Below are 16,840 nucleotides of genomic sequence, written 5' to 3'. Positions count from 1 at the left end.
TAAACACAAGCTGTTGCTTCATCAGTGGATGCATGAAACCTACCAAGACTGACAACATCTACCTACTCTCTGGCATTGCACCTCCTGGAATCAGAAGAGCTGTAGCCAGTCAAAAAGAACGCCTCAGACAATCAGAGGATGAAAGACACGCCCTACATGACGACCCTTTGCTACCTCAGCGTTTGAAATCACGCAGAAGTTTCCTCTCTTCAGTCCCCTGGACTGGAAGAGAGACTAGAGAAATCTCCGGAAGACACTCACATGGCAATCGATCCCTTTGAGAAACTCCCACCAGGTTCCAACCAACCATGCATAACCTGGCGCAGTCTCAACAGACTGCGGACAGGCATGGGGAGGAGCAAATCAAACATGCTGAAATGGGGATATACTGATGATGCAGCAGAGTGCGAGTGCAGACGGGGCCTTCAGACTATGGAACATCTCCTGAGCAGTGACATGCTGCATGACACATGCACTGTAAAGGGTCTTGCAGAGGCCAACGGCGTGGCACTAAAATTTGCTCGCTATAGGCAAACAGCTGTGTGATGACACGAATAAATAAATAAAAATAAATAAATAACTCAACAGCAATGATGTCCTTCCCCAAGTGCGATCTCACAAATCTTTCTCATTGCAACTAGTAAAATGTAACAAGCAGACTGCAACAATGAAAAAAACACACATACACATTTAGATATACAAGCATACTGATTTATATTGCAAAGGAGTAAGATGTCTGAAAGCATTTCAAAGAAGATTTTACATGAATGCCAAACCATTATGAGGTGCAACAATCTAAAACCGAGAATCCACTAGGCCTCATTATAAGTCACTGTCTTGGACTGACTTGGACTGGTTTTACTGCATTAATTTGCATTTTTAACAGAATTAATAGAGCCCGAGTAATGATTCAAAGCTCCAATACAGAAGGGTTTTTTTTAAACTGGAGGTAATTATTGGTGATATCAAAAATCACTTAAAACCAATCAAATACAAATCGCTAGTAACTTCTTTCACCAGCAGAACAGTGATGTGGATAAAAAGTCAAACATCAACTATAATGGCGTATATGTCAATGCATTTTCAGTTTATCTCTGGAAAACACTGACTTCACACTATTTTATATGTCATATAATTAAGAAGATCAAAAGTCATGTTAGTAGCCAAATCAACATCACCCAGAAGCTTCATTATTTTTTTAACCTTATACATCTTCTAGGATCTGGATATCACAGGGAAGCCAAGCATTTATGTCCATCCATATTTGCCTATGAGAAGGTGGTTATGAGCTTCCTATTTGAACTGTTACAGTTCTCTCATAGAAGGCACTGCCACACAGAGGTTTTTGGCAAGGATATCCGAGATTTAGATCAACACCATAATATTCCCAAAACAAGGCTGGCACATGACTGACACAGAGGCCACAAATAACGGTATTCCCCTGTGTGTGCTGCCCTCATCCTATTGGTGGTGGAGGTCACTGATTTGAAAGCACTGTTGGCTTAGTCTAGCTGAGTAATTGTATTGCATTTTGTAGATAGTACACACTACAGCCACTGTCCTGAATGGAGTCGAGTTTCTTGAGCTGTATTCACCCAGACAAGTGAACAACATACTATTACGTGCCCTCTGTGCATTGCAGATGATGGAAAGGCTACGATGTATTAGGAACAGAATTGCCAATGGATAGCAAGCAGCTCTCATGCTCTTGTAGCTATGGTATGCATGTCTAATTGAGTTTCTGGTCAATGGTGACCCCAGGGACGTTAATGGCGGGGATCTCTGCAATGGTAATGCCATTGAATGGTAAGCATACACAATTAGATACATTCTCTCATTGGAAATGGTCATTACCTGGCACTTCATTGGCATAAACATTCTGTAGGTCTTGTTGCATATAGGCATGCGTGGCTTCATTTGCTGAGGAGTTGTAAATTAAATAGTGCAATCACCAGCAAATATCTCCACTTCTATATTCCAGAGCCTGAAAACTTGCCTGTTGCAAGAAGCCTCTGTCCCACAAAATTATCTGCCCCACAAAAGAGCAGTAGAGTGGTGAATGATAGCAGCAGAATCATCACTGGCTATCTTATGCTAAAGAATGTCAACAACATACACCTTCACTGGAATTCCACCATTAGACATCCAGAGAGCTGTGAAGGGAGCCAGTGAAGGAGAAAGGAAGCTGCAACAAAGAACAACAGATATTTTCTCCACGGTCCACCACTGCGGAAAGAATGCCTTAAATTATGCGGAAGCTTCTTTAGTCTACACCAAAATGCCTTAAATCATGCAGAAGCTTCTTCATGCAACACCATTAACTAGCATTTACTACTAAATACCCATATAGTACAACCTAGGGACAGTAATACTAGAATGACTTCGTAGCTTCCTTTGGAGGCAGTGGAGATCTGGGCTACCGAGAGGCCAATAAACCATGCCTAGTTGTCCAGTTAAGAACTGATATGGTGAAATGAGGCAAGTACTTAGCACCAAGCTTAATGCAACGGCTGGCCAGCCAGAGCTAACAACCATTTGAGTATCATGAATGAGACTGTGGCTGCTATCAAGACTTTTTCTTGTACCTCATTGCTCCTCGGATTCATACTCGACCTACAATCACTTTTTCACTGCTATGACTAGCCCATCCCCGATTATGCCATTCTTCTGAGGTTTACATTTATTATTGTCACACGTACCAAGGTACAGTGAAAAGCATTGTTTTGCATGCTTGCCCAAACAGATCAGATAAATACATACAGAGATACAATCAAATCAAACTCAGGGTTAATAGATTGAGCAAAGGGGAAGATACAGAGCGCAGAATATAGTTCTCAGAACTGTAGCTCATTGTAGCGCATCAGTTCCATAGCCAAAGTCCAATGTCCTTAATGTGGTAAAGGTGAATAGGGCACCCTAGCTTATTGAAGGACTGTTCAGAAGCCTGATAACTGAGGGGAAGCTGTTCCTGAGTCTGGTGGTGGATGCTTTCAAGTTTCTGGTCCTCCTACCTGACAGGAGCAGGGAGAACCAGGATCTTTGATTATGCCTTTGATTATGTTGACTGCTTTTCTGAAGCATCAAGAGGCATAGATGGAGTCAACAGTAGGAAGATGGGCCTGTGTGATGGACTGGGCTACATCTACGAATTTCCACGATTTCTTACGGTCTTGGGCAGAGCCATCCCAAACCAAGCTGTGATGCTTTCTATGGTACATCTGTAGAAGTTTGTATTAGTCACTAGAGACGTGCTAATTTTTCTCAGTCTCTTCAGGAAGTAGAGGCCTGGTGTGCCCTCTTGGCTGTCACATCAATATGGTTAGTCTATGATAGATCTTTGGTCATATTAACGCCAAGGAACATGAAGTTCTCAACCATTTCCACTTCCGCACCATTGATGCTGATTGGGGTATATCCTCCACCACTGAGGTCAATAACTAGCTCCTTCCTCTTGCTGACATTGAGGGAGAGGTAGACACAAAATGCTGGAGTAACTCAGCGGGTCAGGCAGCATCTCTGGAGCAAAGGAATGGGATAGAGAGAAGGAATGGGTGACGTTTCAAGTCGAGACCCTTCTTCAGACCGATATCAAGTGAGGGGGTGGGTCAAAGATAGAAGTAGTCGGAGACAGTAAGACTAGTAGGAGAACTGGGAAGGGGGAGGGGATGGAGAGAGAAAGCAAGTTAGAGAAGTCAATGTTCATACCCCTGGGGTGTAAACTACCCAAGCGAAATATGAGGTGCTGTTCTTCCAATTTGCACTGAGCCTCACTCTAACAATGGAGGAAGCCCAGGACAGAAAGGTCAGATTGGGAATTGGAGGAGGAGTTGAAGTGCTGAGCCACCAGGAGATCGGGTAAGTTAAGACGGAATGAGCAGAGGTGTTCAGCGAAACAATCGCCGAGCCTGCGCTTGGTCTCGCTGCTGTAGAGAAGTTGACACCTGGAACAGCGGATACAGTAGATGAGGTTGGAGGAGGTGTCCTTCAGGGAGAGGTTATTGTCCTGACACCATGTCACTCAGTTCTCCATCTCCTTCACTGTTGCATTTGTATATCTCTTCATTGTACTCATTATAGTATGATTTGACTGATGTGTGGGTATTTCGATAAAAAATCAGTTTTATGTTATCAAAAAACTGCAAAGGGAGATGTTATGAATTTGAAATAAGCAAAGAATCTGCTAGAAACACTCAACAGATCAAACAGCAGCTGTGGAAACAGAATAAAGTTAATATTTCAGATGAATATTCTTTGATTCCAAACTTTTCCTTGTTCTGATAAAAGATATTTTAAGCTGCAAAGAAGGGCTAGGGGTGGAAATACAAAGAGATTATGTGTGATAGGGTGGAGACCAAGGAAAATTGAATGACACATTATGTGTTGATGACCTTAGATTGGATGATGAAAGATCTTTCATCGCAGCTGATCTTTCTGGATGAGATATAAATTGGAGATGAATAAGGGCAGGGATAAAAAAACATTGGAACTAACAGATAAAAAACATTGTTATTGCTGGAAATCTGAAAATGCTGTATAGGCATCTGAAGAGAATGAAAAACTGAGTTAATATCATAGATTTATGACATTTCATCAAAGCAATTTTGATCGCCATTGGCAAAATCTTCCTTTTCCTACTTTGGGGGTTGTGATTGCAGCTGGATAGGGTTACAGGTTTCAACGAGGACATCTTAATGAATTGCTCATGCATCTTGCACCATATTTAGACTTTACCTTAGACGTCAGAGGTACAGTGCAGAAATAGGCCCTTCCGCCCACTTGATCCACACCAACCAGCGATCACCCCGAACACTATCCTACACACAAGGGACAAACCTGTACATCTTTGAGGTGTTGGAGGAAACTGGAGCACCTGGAGAAAACCCACTCAGTCACAGGGAGAATGTACAAAGTCCAATCAGATAAAGATGGACACAAAATGCTGGAAACAACTGCTTTTCAATTAGGACTACACGGGGATATTGGCCAACAAGTTCAGAACAAATGAAAATAAGGGGAGTATGCTAAAAGTTGGATAGAAAACAAAGAGTAGGAATGAATGAATCCTTCTCCAATTGGCAGGATGTATCCAATGAGATACTTCTGTAAGCTCTGCTTTCGCCTCAATTATTGATAACAGCCAGAAGAAATTAAGTTGCTGAAACCTGAGGTTATACTGTCTACATCTGCCAGGGAATCAGATGTGCGGGGATTGCTGGGCGGCGCGGACTCCTTGGGCCGAGGGGCCTGTTTCCGCGCTGTATCTCTAAATCTAAAAATCTAAATCTAAAATCTAAAAAGTGTGAAACTGTTTATGTAGCTAGAGATGCATCTTGGTTTTCTTGGTTTTCTTGGTTCTTGGTCCTCCAAAATATTCCAAATGGAATTTAAATTGGAGGTGGTGAAGTATGGACTTAAGCAAGAAGGGCTCTTGGAGAAGAAGAGCTACCTTAAATTTAGTTGCATCTGGTTGAGTAACTGTAGTAGGGTGAAGACTATTCCATGCTTTAATTGTGCGAGGGAAGAATGCTGTACACATCTGTTTTGGTAGCTGGTATCTCGAATTTAATCGAATGCCCTCGTCTGCTCCTGATAGGTTTGGGTTTGGTGTAGATTTGGTCATCTATGTCGAGCTGACCATTTAACATTTTGTAAAAACAGGTCAAACAGTGGGCTTTACGTCTGTCTTGGAGCGGGTTCCATCCAATTAATTTAGAAGTTTGGTAACACTCGCTTCTCTCTCATAGGTATTTGTAACAAATCGAGCTGCCTGTCTTTGGACACGTTCAATGGAAGAAATGTTTCTATTTATGTATGGATCCCATGCTGCAACTGTGTAGTCCAAATGAGGTCTAAGAAGCGTGAAGTATAACTTCTCCTTCACAGAAGTTGAACAATGATAAAAGTTGCATCTCAGAAAATTTAGGACACCTGTTGCTTTCACCGTTGCATGATGAGTCTGACCATTCCAATGTAGATCATTCTGTAATTTGATGCCAAGATACTTGGTCTGTTTGGATTCTTCAAGAGTGGCACCAAGGATATTATATGATGTTTCGCCTGGTTTCCTCCTCCTGGTGACATGCATGGTTTCACATTTGGAAGGATTGAACTGCATCCCCCATTGTTGTGACCATGCAACCATAATATCGAGGTCTTTTTGAAGAGCATCTTTATCATCAGCTGACTTCATTGGATGGTGCAGCCAACAATCATTGGCGAATATTCTGGTCGTGCTTGTGGCTTTTTCATGGATGTCATTAATGTAAAGCAAAAACAGATGTGGTCCCACTCAAAATGGCGGCGCTGCCATAGCAGCTGCGGCTTACCTGCGGTCCATTTGTCTTTGTGTTTTGTTGTTTTTTGTGACTTAATTGTCGATGTGATGTCGTGTTTTTGTGTTTGTGTACTATGTGTGGGTGTGAGGGGGAGGGGGGGAACTGTAAATATGTGTCCCTTCCGAACGGAGACCCGACCTTTGTTTTCTGGGTCGGGTCTCCGTTCCTGCTGCGGCCTACCATCAGCCCAACTCCTGGAGCTGGCGGCCTCCAGGGCTCTGGTTCGCAGAGCCCGCGGATCGGACTTACCATCAGCGGAGCCGGCTGTCTTCGGAGGCTGCGGGAGCGGCTGCGACTCGCCTTAGGCTCGGGCCGCGTGGATGCCGACATCGGGAGCAGCGGCAGCGTGTTCGCCCGCACCGGATCGCGGGGCTTGGGTCACGGACATTTCACCTTCCGGCGCGGCCTAAAATAGGCCACCGGATTTTTTCTCTGCTGGGCGGGGGCTTCAATGTCGGGAGCCACGACCGCCCCGACGTGCAGCAACAGCGGCTGCGTGTTCGCCCGCCCCGGATCGCGGGGCCTTGGTCGGCCCGCTGCGGACCGTCCGGCGCGGCCTGCAACCACAACAACCTGACCACGGGAGAAGACGGCAGGGGAAGGGAAAAGACATTGTGGCCTTCCATCACAGTGAGGAGAGGACTGGAGGAGACTCACTGTGATGGATGTTTCTTTGATGGATGTTTCTTTTTTTTGTGTGTTTTTGGGGTTGTGTAATTTGCCTATTTTAATGCTTTATTGTGTAATCTGCCTATTTTAATGCTTTTATTGTTGGACTGTGGGTGACTGAATTTCGTCCAATTTGGATGACAAATAAAGCTATCTTGAATCTTGAATCTTGAATCTCTTGAATCTTGAATACTGTGCCCTGAGGTGTACCACTTAACACTGGACGCCAATCAGAGCTATTTCCATTCACATACCCGCACTGAAGACGTTTTGTCAGAAAACTGGAAATCCATCGTTTTGTGTTGGAGCGAACACTGTAGAAGTCAAGCTTCCGAAGCAGTCTCTGGTGTGGGATGACATCAAATGACATCAGTCCACTAGGAGATTTGGTGGTGTAATGGATATTTCATTAAATTCTAAAGATTTATCAAATCTTCAGGCAAGGTCTGCAATGTACTAACACTGCCATCAAGTGTTTTTAACAGGAATTTCATTATAAAATACAGTAATTTCCCTCCCAGATTCCCAAACTATTCTGGATGTAATTATTTTTCCTACTTTCCTTAATTAAATAAATATTACAGATATATTCAGTTTCACAAACACATTTGTAAAATGCTTCTTATAGGAAAATCTCTGAAATGTTGAAAGCGCATGATATATAATTGGAACCTTCTCTTGTCCATTTAATCAAACCTATTCAATGGTAATCAATGATTCATTGGCCTTTTTCCACTACTCAAGGTAAGACATCAGCAGGGATGGATGGAAAGTTGCTGAGCTGTTCCTTATTGCGGAGTGAAATGTAGTTACCTTCAGCCAGTAGTTCTCAAGGGAACTTCTGGCCAACAGTAACACACAGATTAGCCTATTCCTGCCTGCAAATTCCACATGCAAGATGACCAGAATTGCAAGCAGTTCTCCAGCTGAGGTCTGAAGAACATTTAGTAAAGTTGGACCATAGCTTCCCCCCTCCTGCATTTACTGCCCTAACTAATGAAGGTCAGTATCCCGTATGCCCTCTTAACCACTTTAAGTACATGCACAGCCATCTTCAAGGATCTTTGGGCTTTAACACCAAAGTCTTTCTATGAAATATGTGAAATTATGATCACTATCTCCAAAATGTTCCTCCACTGACATTCGCTCCACTTTACCAGTGACATTCCACAACTTACGGTCCAGTAGTGTTCCCACCCTTGTCGGTCTGTCAGTCCTGTATATTGTGTCAGGAGATATTTCAAAAGTTCTGCCACTCTGATTCATTAGTACTAAGCCAATATCAGTTAATATTTGGAAAAATGAAATTTATTACATCTCTCTGCTGATTGCCTCAATAACTATTCGTCAATCTCCCTTTGACTGTTCAGAGATGTGTAGGACGCCTTCCCCAGCAACCTTTTTGATTCTGATCTCTACCCATATGGTCGTGTTTGAGGAGTCTTCTGGGATACCCTCCCTCAATACTGAAGTAATATATTCCTTGACTAATAGTGCCACCTCCTCCAATACACCCCCCTCTGTCTGACCAGAAAATTCTTTACCCTGGGATACCGACTTTCCCATCCTGCCCGTCATGGTCTCATTGATTCCAATAATATCGTAATCAGCTTTATTTCAAGAAATGACCAAGATATGTTCCCAAACCTGACACTATGCCAGTGAAGAACTCAATGAATTTCCAGTTGGAAATAAACCAAAGCAAATGCAAATTCCTCACTAGAAATATCAGGATAGAGAAGAGTATCAGAGCACACTGCAACAAATTGGAAATTGATCCCTGTCAGTAACAACTGGAGCTAATTATAATAATGGAATTATTACAATTAAAAATAGACTGTATGCCAATCCTAACAGCATTCTCAATTCCCACAATAAGCCTAGATTTGACGAGCAATTGTCAATGCAGAGGTGGGCATAAATAACTTTTGGATTCAAATCACTCACACAAAAAGGTAAGCATATTTAATTGGTAAGTGTTTTCATAGCACTTATGTTATACGAGAATTTTCCCAAACAGTCTGTGACCCATAAACTATGTGCTATGTTTAAAGTCCATAGTGCTATGTTTAAAGCCCATAGCCCTATGTTTAAACCCCATAACGCTGTGGCCGGTAGCGCTGACAGCTCTTTGTTTAAGTTCCCATGCACTAAGTCGACAGCACTCTGTTTAAACCTTTGCGCGCCAAACCGGCAGCGCTGTGTGTATGACCATGACGTGGACCATGACCCCACCGACAAACACCAGACCTTTATCATCAGCACCATCACGGACCTCACCATTTCTGGCGATCTACCCTCCAATGCCTCCAAACTTATAGTTCCCCAGCCCCGCACGGCCCGATTCTACCTCCTACCTAAAATCCATAAACAGAACTGTCCCGGCAGACCCATTGTCTCTGCCTGCTCATGTCCCACCGAACCTATTTCCACCTACCTCGACTCCATCCTATCCCCCCTGGTTAAATCCCTCTCCACCTACGTCCAAGACACCTCACACGCTCTCCATCTCCTCGATAACTTCCGGTTCCCAGGCCCCCACTCCCTCATCTTTACCATGGATGTCCAGTCACTCTACACTTCCATCCCCCACAAGGATGGTCTCGAAGCCCTCCGTTTCTTCCTCGTCCGTAGAACCAGCCAATCCCCCATCTACTAACACTCTCCTCCGCCTAGCAGAGCTGGTTCTTACCCTTAACAACTTCTCCTTTGACTCCTCCCACTTCCTCCAAACCAGAGGCGTAGCTATGGGCACTCACATGGGCCCTAGCTACGCCTGCCTCTTTGTCGGGTACGTCGAACAATCCCTGTTCCGGGCGTACACCGGCCCCATCCCGGAACTCTACCTCCGCTACATCGACGACTGCATTGGTGCTACCTCTTGTACCCATGCAGAACTCACTGACTTCATACACTTCACTTCCAATTTCCATCCTGCCCTTAAATATACCTGGACTATCTCCGACATCTCCCTCCCGTTTCTGGACCTCACCATCTCCATCACAGGAGACAGACTAGTGACTGACATCTACTATAAACCCACTGACCCGCACAGCTATCTGGACTACACTTCTTCCCACCCGGTCTCCTGCAAAAAGTCTATCCCCTACTCCCAATTCCTCCGTCTACGCCACATCTGCGCCCGGGATGAGGTGTTTCACACTAGGGATCAGAGATGTCCTCATTCTTCAGGAAACAGGGCTTCCCCTCTTCCATTATAGATGAGGCTCTCACTAAGGTCTCTTCTACATCCCGCAGCTCCGCTCTTGCTCCCCCTCCCCCCACTCGTAACAAGGACAGAATCCCCCTCGTTCTCACCTTCCACCCCACCAGCCAGCGGATCCAACAAATCATCCGCCAACATTTCCATCACCTACAACGGGACCCCACCACTGGCCATATCTTCCCATCCCCTCCCCTTTCTGCATTCCGCAGAGACCGTTCCCTTCGTAACTCCCTGGTCCACTCGTCCCTTCCTACCCAAACCACCCCATCCCCAGGCACTTTCCCCTGCAACCGCACAAGATGCAACACCTGTCCCTTTACCTCCCCCCTCAACTCCATCCAAGGACCCAAACAGTCTTTCCAGATGAGACAGAGGTTCACCTGCACCTCCTCCAACCTCATCTATTGCATCCGCTGCTCCAGATGTCAACTTATTTACATTGACGAAACCAAACACAGGCTCGGCGATCGCTTCGCTCAACACCTGCGCTCGGTCCGCATTAACCAATCTGATCTCCCAGTGGCTGAGGACTTCAACTCCCCCTCCCATTCTAAGTCTAACCTTTCTGTCATGGGCCTCCTCCAGTGCCATAGTGAGGCCCACCGGAAATTGGAGGAACAGCACGTCATATTTCGCCTGGGCAGCTTGCAGCCCAGCGGTATGAACATCGACTTCTCCAACTTTAGATAGTTCCTCTGTCCCTCTCTTCCCCTCCCCCTTCCCAGATCTCCCTCTATCTTCCTGTCTCCACATATATCCTTCCTTTGACCCACCCCTTGACATCAGTCTGAAGAAGGGTCTCGACCCGAAACGTCGCCCATTCCTTCTCTCCTGAGATGCTGCCTGACCTGCCATTGGTCATAGTTTGAATTTGGGAGCAGCGCTATTGGCCAGGACTTACCGATGGTTATTTTAACACCTGATTTCTTACCTGTATAAAGGCAATTGCCAGTAACCCAGAAGTTAGTTCAAGTACGAGAGAGGGTCACCAACGGGCTGAGGCGCAATCAGCACCGCGGACGGAGGCAGAGAGAGAGAGAGAGAGAGAGAGAGAGAGAGGTGTGCTGCTGTAAAATAGATACCGCACATACGGAGACAAGTATTGTTTTTGTCCTCTCTTGCCAATAAAACTGATTTGCAACTAAACAGACGAGCGAGCCTTTTTCTGTTCTACTAGTCAGATCCTTGAACCTCCTCCATTGTAACAACTTATAACTACTAAGGAATATTGTCAGCTTCAATTCAAAATTGCACTGCAATTTAGCACAACGTCATTAAAAAAACCCATTTGTGGAAGCCTTGTCAACCTGCTGCCTTCTAATTCAAGGCTGGTATTTTTCACTAGATTAATGATGAACATCAGATTCCTAGCAAGCTCCTTCAAACTTTTTGTCAATGGCCTTGGTCTTTTCAGTAATCGTAAAGGTGCAATTTTAATAACTGCTCCAGCTCAATCCATCTATCCATGTCTTTACAGGGCTTGTCCAACATATTTAAATGCTGAAATCTTTTTAGAGAAAATAACATTTTCCTGTGGTCTTGCTTAGGAAGAGAAATTCGTGCAAGCAATTCATTAGATCATTATGCACTGATAAAGAAAAATAAACTACATGTTAAGGTTGTCCTACTGGGGGATTTTAACTTTCCCAATATAGACTGGGACTATCATAGTGCCAAAGGCTTAAACAGGGTGGAATTTATCAAATTTGTTCAGGAACATTTCCACAGGCTATATGTAGAGGTACTTACAAGGGAGAGGGCAAAGCTTGACGTACTCTTAGAAAATGGGAAGTCCTTAGGCAAGCCTTTTGGGATCAGCAGCCACTATTCTATTAGCTTTAAAATAGTTATGGATAAAGATAGAGAAAGCCCACAAGTTAAAATTTGGAATTGGGGCAAGGCCAACTTTGATGGTATAAGATAGGATCTTGCTAAAGTTGATTGGAGTAGGTTGTTTGTGGCCAAAGGAATGTCCAGAAAGTGGGATGCTTTTAAAAGTGTGATGATAACGGTGGGGCAAGAGATAGCGCCAGCAGATAACATTAAGGAAAATCCAAAGAAGTGTTATAAGTACATTAAGGGAAAGAAAGTAACTAGAGAGAGAATAAGGCCCCTCAAAAACAAAAGTGGTCATATCAGTATGGAGCCTCAGGAGTTGGGCAAAGTCCTTAATGCATATTTCTCCTCTGTTTTTACTATGGAGAAAGACATGAAGACTGGGGAACTTGGGACAGTTAATGGAGATGTCTCGTGGACAGTCAGATTATGGTCGAGGTGGTACTGAACATCATAAGGACCTGGTCAGATATATCTGAGGGCACTCTAAGAAGCAAGAGTAGAATTGCAGGTGCCCTGGATGAGAATTTGCAAGCTGACTGCACCCAGGATCAGATTTGTACGCAGGCCATAGGAGCTGTAAGGCAGCTTCTTAACTGTTGCTGACACTAAATGTACAAGGGCTGCATATGTTATCCTTGATATGTTCTGATATGTTGAGATCTGATATGTTATCTTTGATAAGAACAAGAGAGCATGGTTGATGAGTTTAGTTTATTGCCAGGTGTACCAAGATGCAGTGAAAAGCTTTTGTTGCGTGCTAACCAGTCAGCGGAAAGACAATACATTATTACAATCAAGCTATCCAGTGTACAGATACATGATAAATGGAATAATGTGAATAATGTTTAGTGCAAGATAAAGTCCAGTAAAATCTGATCAAATTATAGTCTGAAGGTCTCCAATGAGGTAGATAGTATTTCAGGACTGCTCTCTATTTGTTGGTAGGATGGATCAGTTGCCTGATAACAGCTGGGAAGAAACTGTCCCTGAATCTGGATGGGTGCATTTTCACACTTCCAAACCTCTTGCCTGATGGGAGAGGGGAGAAGAGGGAGTTGCCAGGGTGCGACTTGTCCTTGATTATGCTGTTGGCCTTGCCAAAGAAACGTGAGGTGTAAATGGAGTCCATAGAAATATAGAAAATAGGAGTAGGCCATTCGGCCCTTCGAGCCAGCACCGCCATTCAACATGATCATGGCTGATCATCCAAAATCAGTACGCAGTTCTGGCTTTTTCCTCCAAATCTCGATTCCTTTCACCCTAAGAGCTAAATCTAACTCTCTCTTGAAAGAGTTAGAAGGGAGATTGGTTTGTGTGATGGTCTGGGCTGTGTCCACAATTCTCTGCAATTTTTTGCGGTCTTGGATGGAGCTGTTCCCAAACCATGCTGTGATGCACCCCGATAAAATGCTTTCTACAATGCATCTATAGAAGTTAGTGAGAGTTATTGGGGACATGCCGAACATCCTAAACCTAAGGAAGTAGAGGCATTTGTGAGCTTTCTTGGCCATTGCTTCACAATGGGTGGTCCAGGACAAATTACCGGTGATATTTATTCCTAGGAATTTGAAGCTTTCAACCACCTCTACTTTGGCATTGTCAATGCAAACCAGGGTAAGTGTACCGCTTCGCTTCCTGAAGTCGATCATTATCGACTGTAACAACAGTGTTCACCAGACAGATAGGTGGTCGGGCGAGTACAGGGACATCGGTTGGTGGGCCACGCTGGTCGGGGCGACAGAGGAGCCCCTGCAGCAGACTGGGGCTTACCTGGGTCGTGGGCGCTCCAGTACGTCCAGCATGTGGATGGGACTTTGGAGCTTTTCCTTTTCTTTTTCTTTTGTAAATGGCGCCGAAGTATGGCGACAGTTGCATGAGTTTCACTGTGCAGTGTATATGTGACAATAAAGAACCACTGATCTCCTTTGTCTTACTTGCATTGAGAGGTTGTTATCTTGACACCAGTTCACGAGGTTCCTAATCACCTTCCTGTACTCCGTCTTATCATTATTTGATATCCAGCCCTCAACTGTGGTGTCGTCTGCAAATTTGTAAATTGAATTGGATTTGTACTTGGACGGACAGCCATGAGTGTACAAGGAGTAAAGACGGGGACCAAGAATGCTCCAGTGTTGAAGATTATTGTAGTGGATGATTTGTCCCCTATTTTCTACCTTATCCCAGATTCCTGATTGGGAATTTTGGTCAACTTTGTCATGACTCTGCTGTCAGCCTAAAAAAGCCATAGACATAAAGTCAGTGGCAGTGGCAATGAGTGGCCACTAGGTCCAACAACAAGAGATGTACCACTGGTAAGTGCAGAGACTTAGACACTGTATATCCCGTATACACTCATGGAAGTCCTTCACCTCAAAGTTGTTACCAATTTGGTTAGCCCAATCTTTCTGTAGATTAAAGTAACCCATGATAACTGCTGTACCTTTGCTACACGCATCCCTACTTTCCTGCTTGATGCTATTCCCAACTTCACTACTGTTGTTTGGTGGTCTGTACACAACTCCAACAAGCGTTTTCTGCCCTTGGCTATTTCGCAGTTCTACTCATACAGATTCTACAGCATCCAAGCTAATGTCTCTCCTTACTATTGCATTAATCTCCTCTTTAACCAGCAATGCCACCCCACCTCCTCTTCCTTTCTATCTATCCTTCCTGAATATTGAATACCCCTGCATATTGAGTTCCCAGCTGGTCACCCTGGAGCCATGTCTCCGTAATCTGAACTATATCATATCTGTTAACAACTAACTGCGCATTCAATTCATCCATCTTATTAAGAATGCTCCTCGCATTAAGGCACAAAGCTTTCAGGTTTGTTTTTCTTTTCTCCCTTCGACCTTTTGCTTCTGCCCTCATTTTATTGCCCTCTGTATCCCTGCATTGGTTCCCAGGCCCTTGCCATATTAGTTTAAACGTGACCCTTTTTTGCTTGGATACCATACTTTTTGGGCCAGGCTGATGTTTGGGCCTTGCTAAAACCCATGCATATTACATCAACCCTCATTATCTCCAAAGTAAAAATGTGAATGGAAGGAACATAGTGATTTCTATTGCTTGGGAAGACTAAAACTTGAATGCAAGAATGAATTTAGGAAATTCTACAAAGGGGGGGTGGTAGACTTTTGGAATTAGAAGCAAGAAGGTCCTACTGCAGTTGTACAAGGTCCTGGTGAGGCCGCACCTGGAGTATTGTCTGCAATTTTGGTCTCTTAATTTGAGGAACGACATAATTGCTATTGTGGGAGTGCAGCGTAGGTTCACCAGGTTAATGCCCAGGATGGCAGGACTGACATATTATGAAGGAATGGGTCAACTGGGCTTGTATTCACTGGAATTTATAAGGATGAGAGGGGATCTTATAGAAACATATAAAATTCTTAAGGGATTGGACAGTCTAGATGCAGGAAAAATGTTGGGGGGGGGGGGGGAGTCCAGGACCAGAGGACACAGTTTACGAATAAGGGGGAGACCATTTAGGATTGAGATGAGGAAAATAGATTTCACCCAGAGTTGTGAATTTGTGGGAATTCTCTGCCACAGAAGACAGTGGAGGCCAAATCACTGGATGTTTTCAAGATATAGTTAGATTTAGTTCTTAGGGCTAAAGTAATCAAGGGATATGGGGAAAAAGCAGGAACGGGGTACTGATTTTAGATGATCAGCCATGATCATATTGAATGGCGGTGCTGGCTCGAAGGGCCGAATGGCCTACTCCTGCAACTATTTTTTTCTGTTTCACTTTGCAAAACAAACTTGGGCCACATTAACTAATTACAGAGTTTTGTTAGAAATAAATGGATCTTAGGGGAGAGGGCAATGACAAATAAGTAGATTTAGGTCAAAGATTGTCCACAATCTCACTGAATAACAAAATATTCCTAATCCTACTTTGGCAATTGAATACAACAGGCCTCTTTTCTAATTGTACATTTTTGGACTAATCTCATTTTTTGCAGTCTTTTTTTCACACTGTTTAATGAAGTTACGTACGTTTTTGTGTGTTGTATGAAACTCCTACGATGCTGTTGAAAGCATGATTTTCGTTGTCAACATTGTACCTCACTGTACTCATGTCTCAGACAATAAACTCAATGGACCTGGGTTATGCACGGGACTATAATCTCCACTTGACTTGTGCACATTACAATAAACTGAATTTGATAAGATATTCGGGTAAATCGCGCAATCTTGGTCTTCGAAAGCTGCACTCTTGTGCAAGAAAGTCCCCTCTTGAAGGGATATGCGAATAACCCAATTTGATCTTTGCTCCAACTGAACCAAGTGAATGCAATCCAACTCCAGCCAGCTGCAGGGCACTCTACCCAGCTGCTGCTGCTGCTCAGGCAACCCTGACGGCGCCGCGATGGCGTCACGCGCACACACCAGCAACCGCATCAGGCCCAGCTGTAGGCAACGCCTCCTTACCTGCTGAGGGTCGTCGTAGTAAACACCGATGCAGCTCAGCTTGGGCGCGATGCTGGTGCTCTCTGTGAACAAACTGGCCGCCTCCCGGTACGGGCCTTGCTTGTACTTGTAGGCCACGGCAAGAGCGCGGACGGGCGGCGGGCCGGAGCGCACCGCCACCTCGGCCAAAAGGCCGGAGTAAACGGCAAACGCCAGCAGGCTGAGCAGCAGGAGGACTGCCAGCAACAGGGTGAGCAGGGCCAACAGGCTCAGCTCGGACATAGTGGGGCGATGGAGGGAAATCGCGGGCGGGCGGGCGGGCGGACGGGCGTTCCGCGGTGGTTGGAGG

The 16,840-nt window shown here is 44.6% G+C and overlaps 1 protein-coding gene across 1 annotated transcript in view; it reads right to left on the bottom strand.

Moving 5' to 3' along the window:
- The window catches only part of tex264b (testis expressed 264, ER-phagy receptor b), a 236,554-nt gene extending 219,714 nt beyond the window's left edge, over positions 1–16,840 (bottom strand). The window contains exon 1 of the mRNA XM_078414355.1: positions 16,513–16,840. Within this exon, the coding sequence (XP_078270481.1) occupies positions 16,513–16,773 (261 nt within the window). The 5' untranslated portion in view covers positions 16,774–16,840. The remainder of the gene's footprint in view (positions 1–16,512) is intronic.

Source organism: Rhinoraja longicauda, chromosome 17, assembly GCF_053455715.1.
Source record: "Rhinoraja longicauda isolate Sanriku21f chromosome 17, sRhiLon1.1, whole genome shotgun sequence".
NCBI lineage: Eukaryota > Metazoa > Chordata > Chondrichthyes > Rajiformes > Arhynchobatidae > Rhinoraja > Rhinoraja longicauda.
This window is presented reverse-complemented; position numbering and strand designations above follow the sequence as displayed.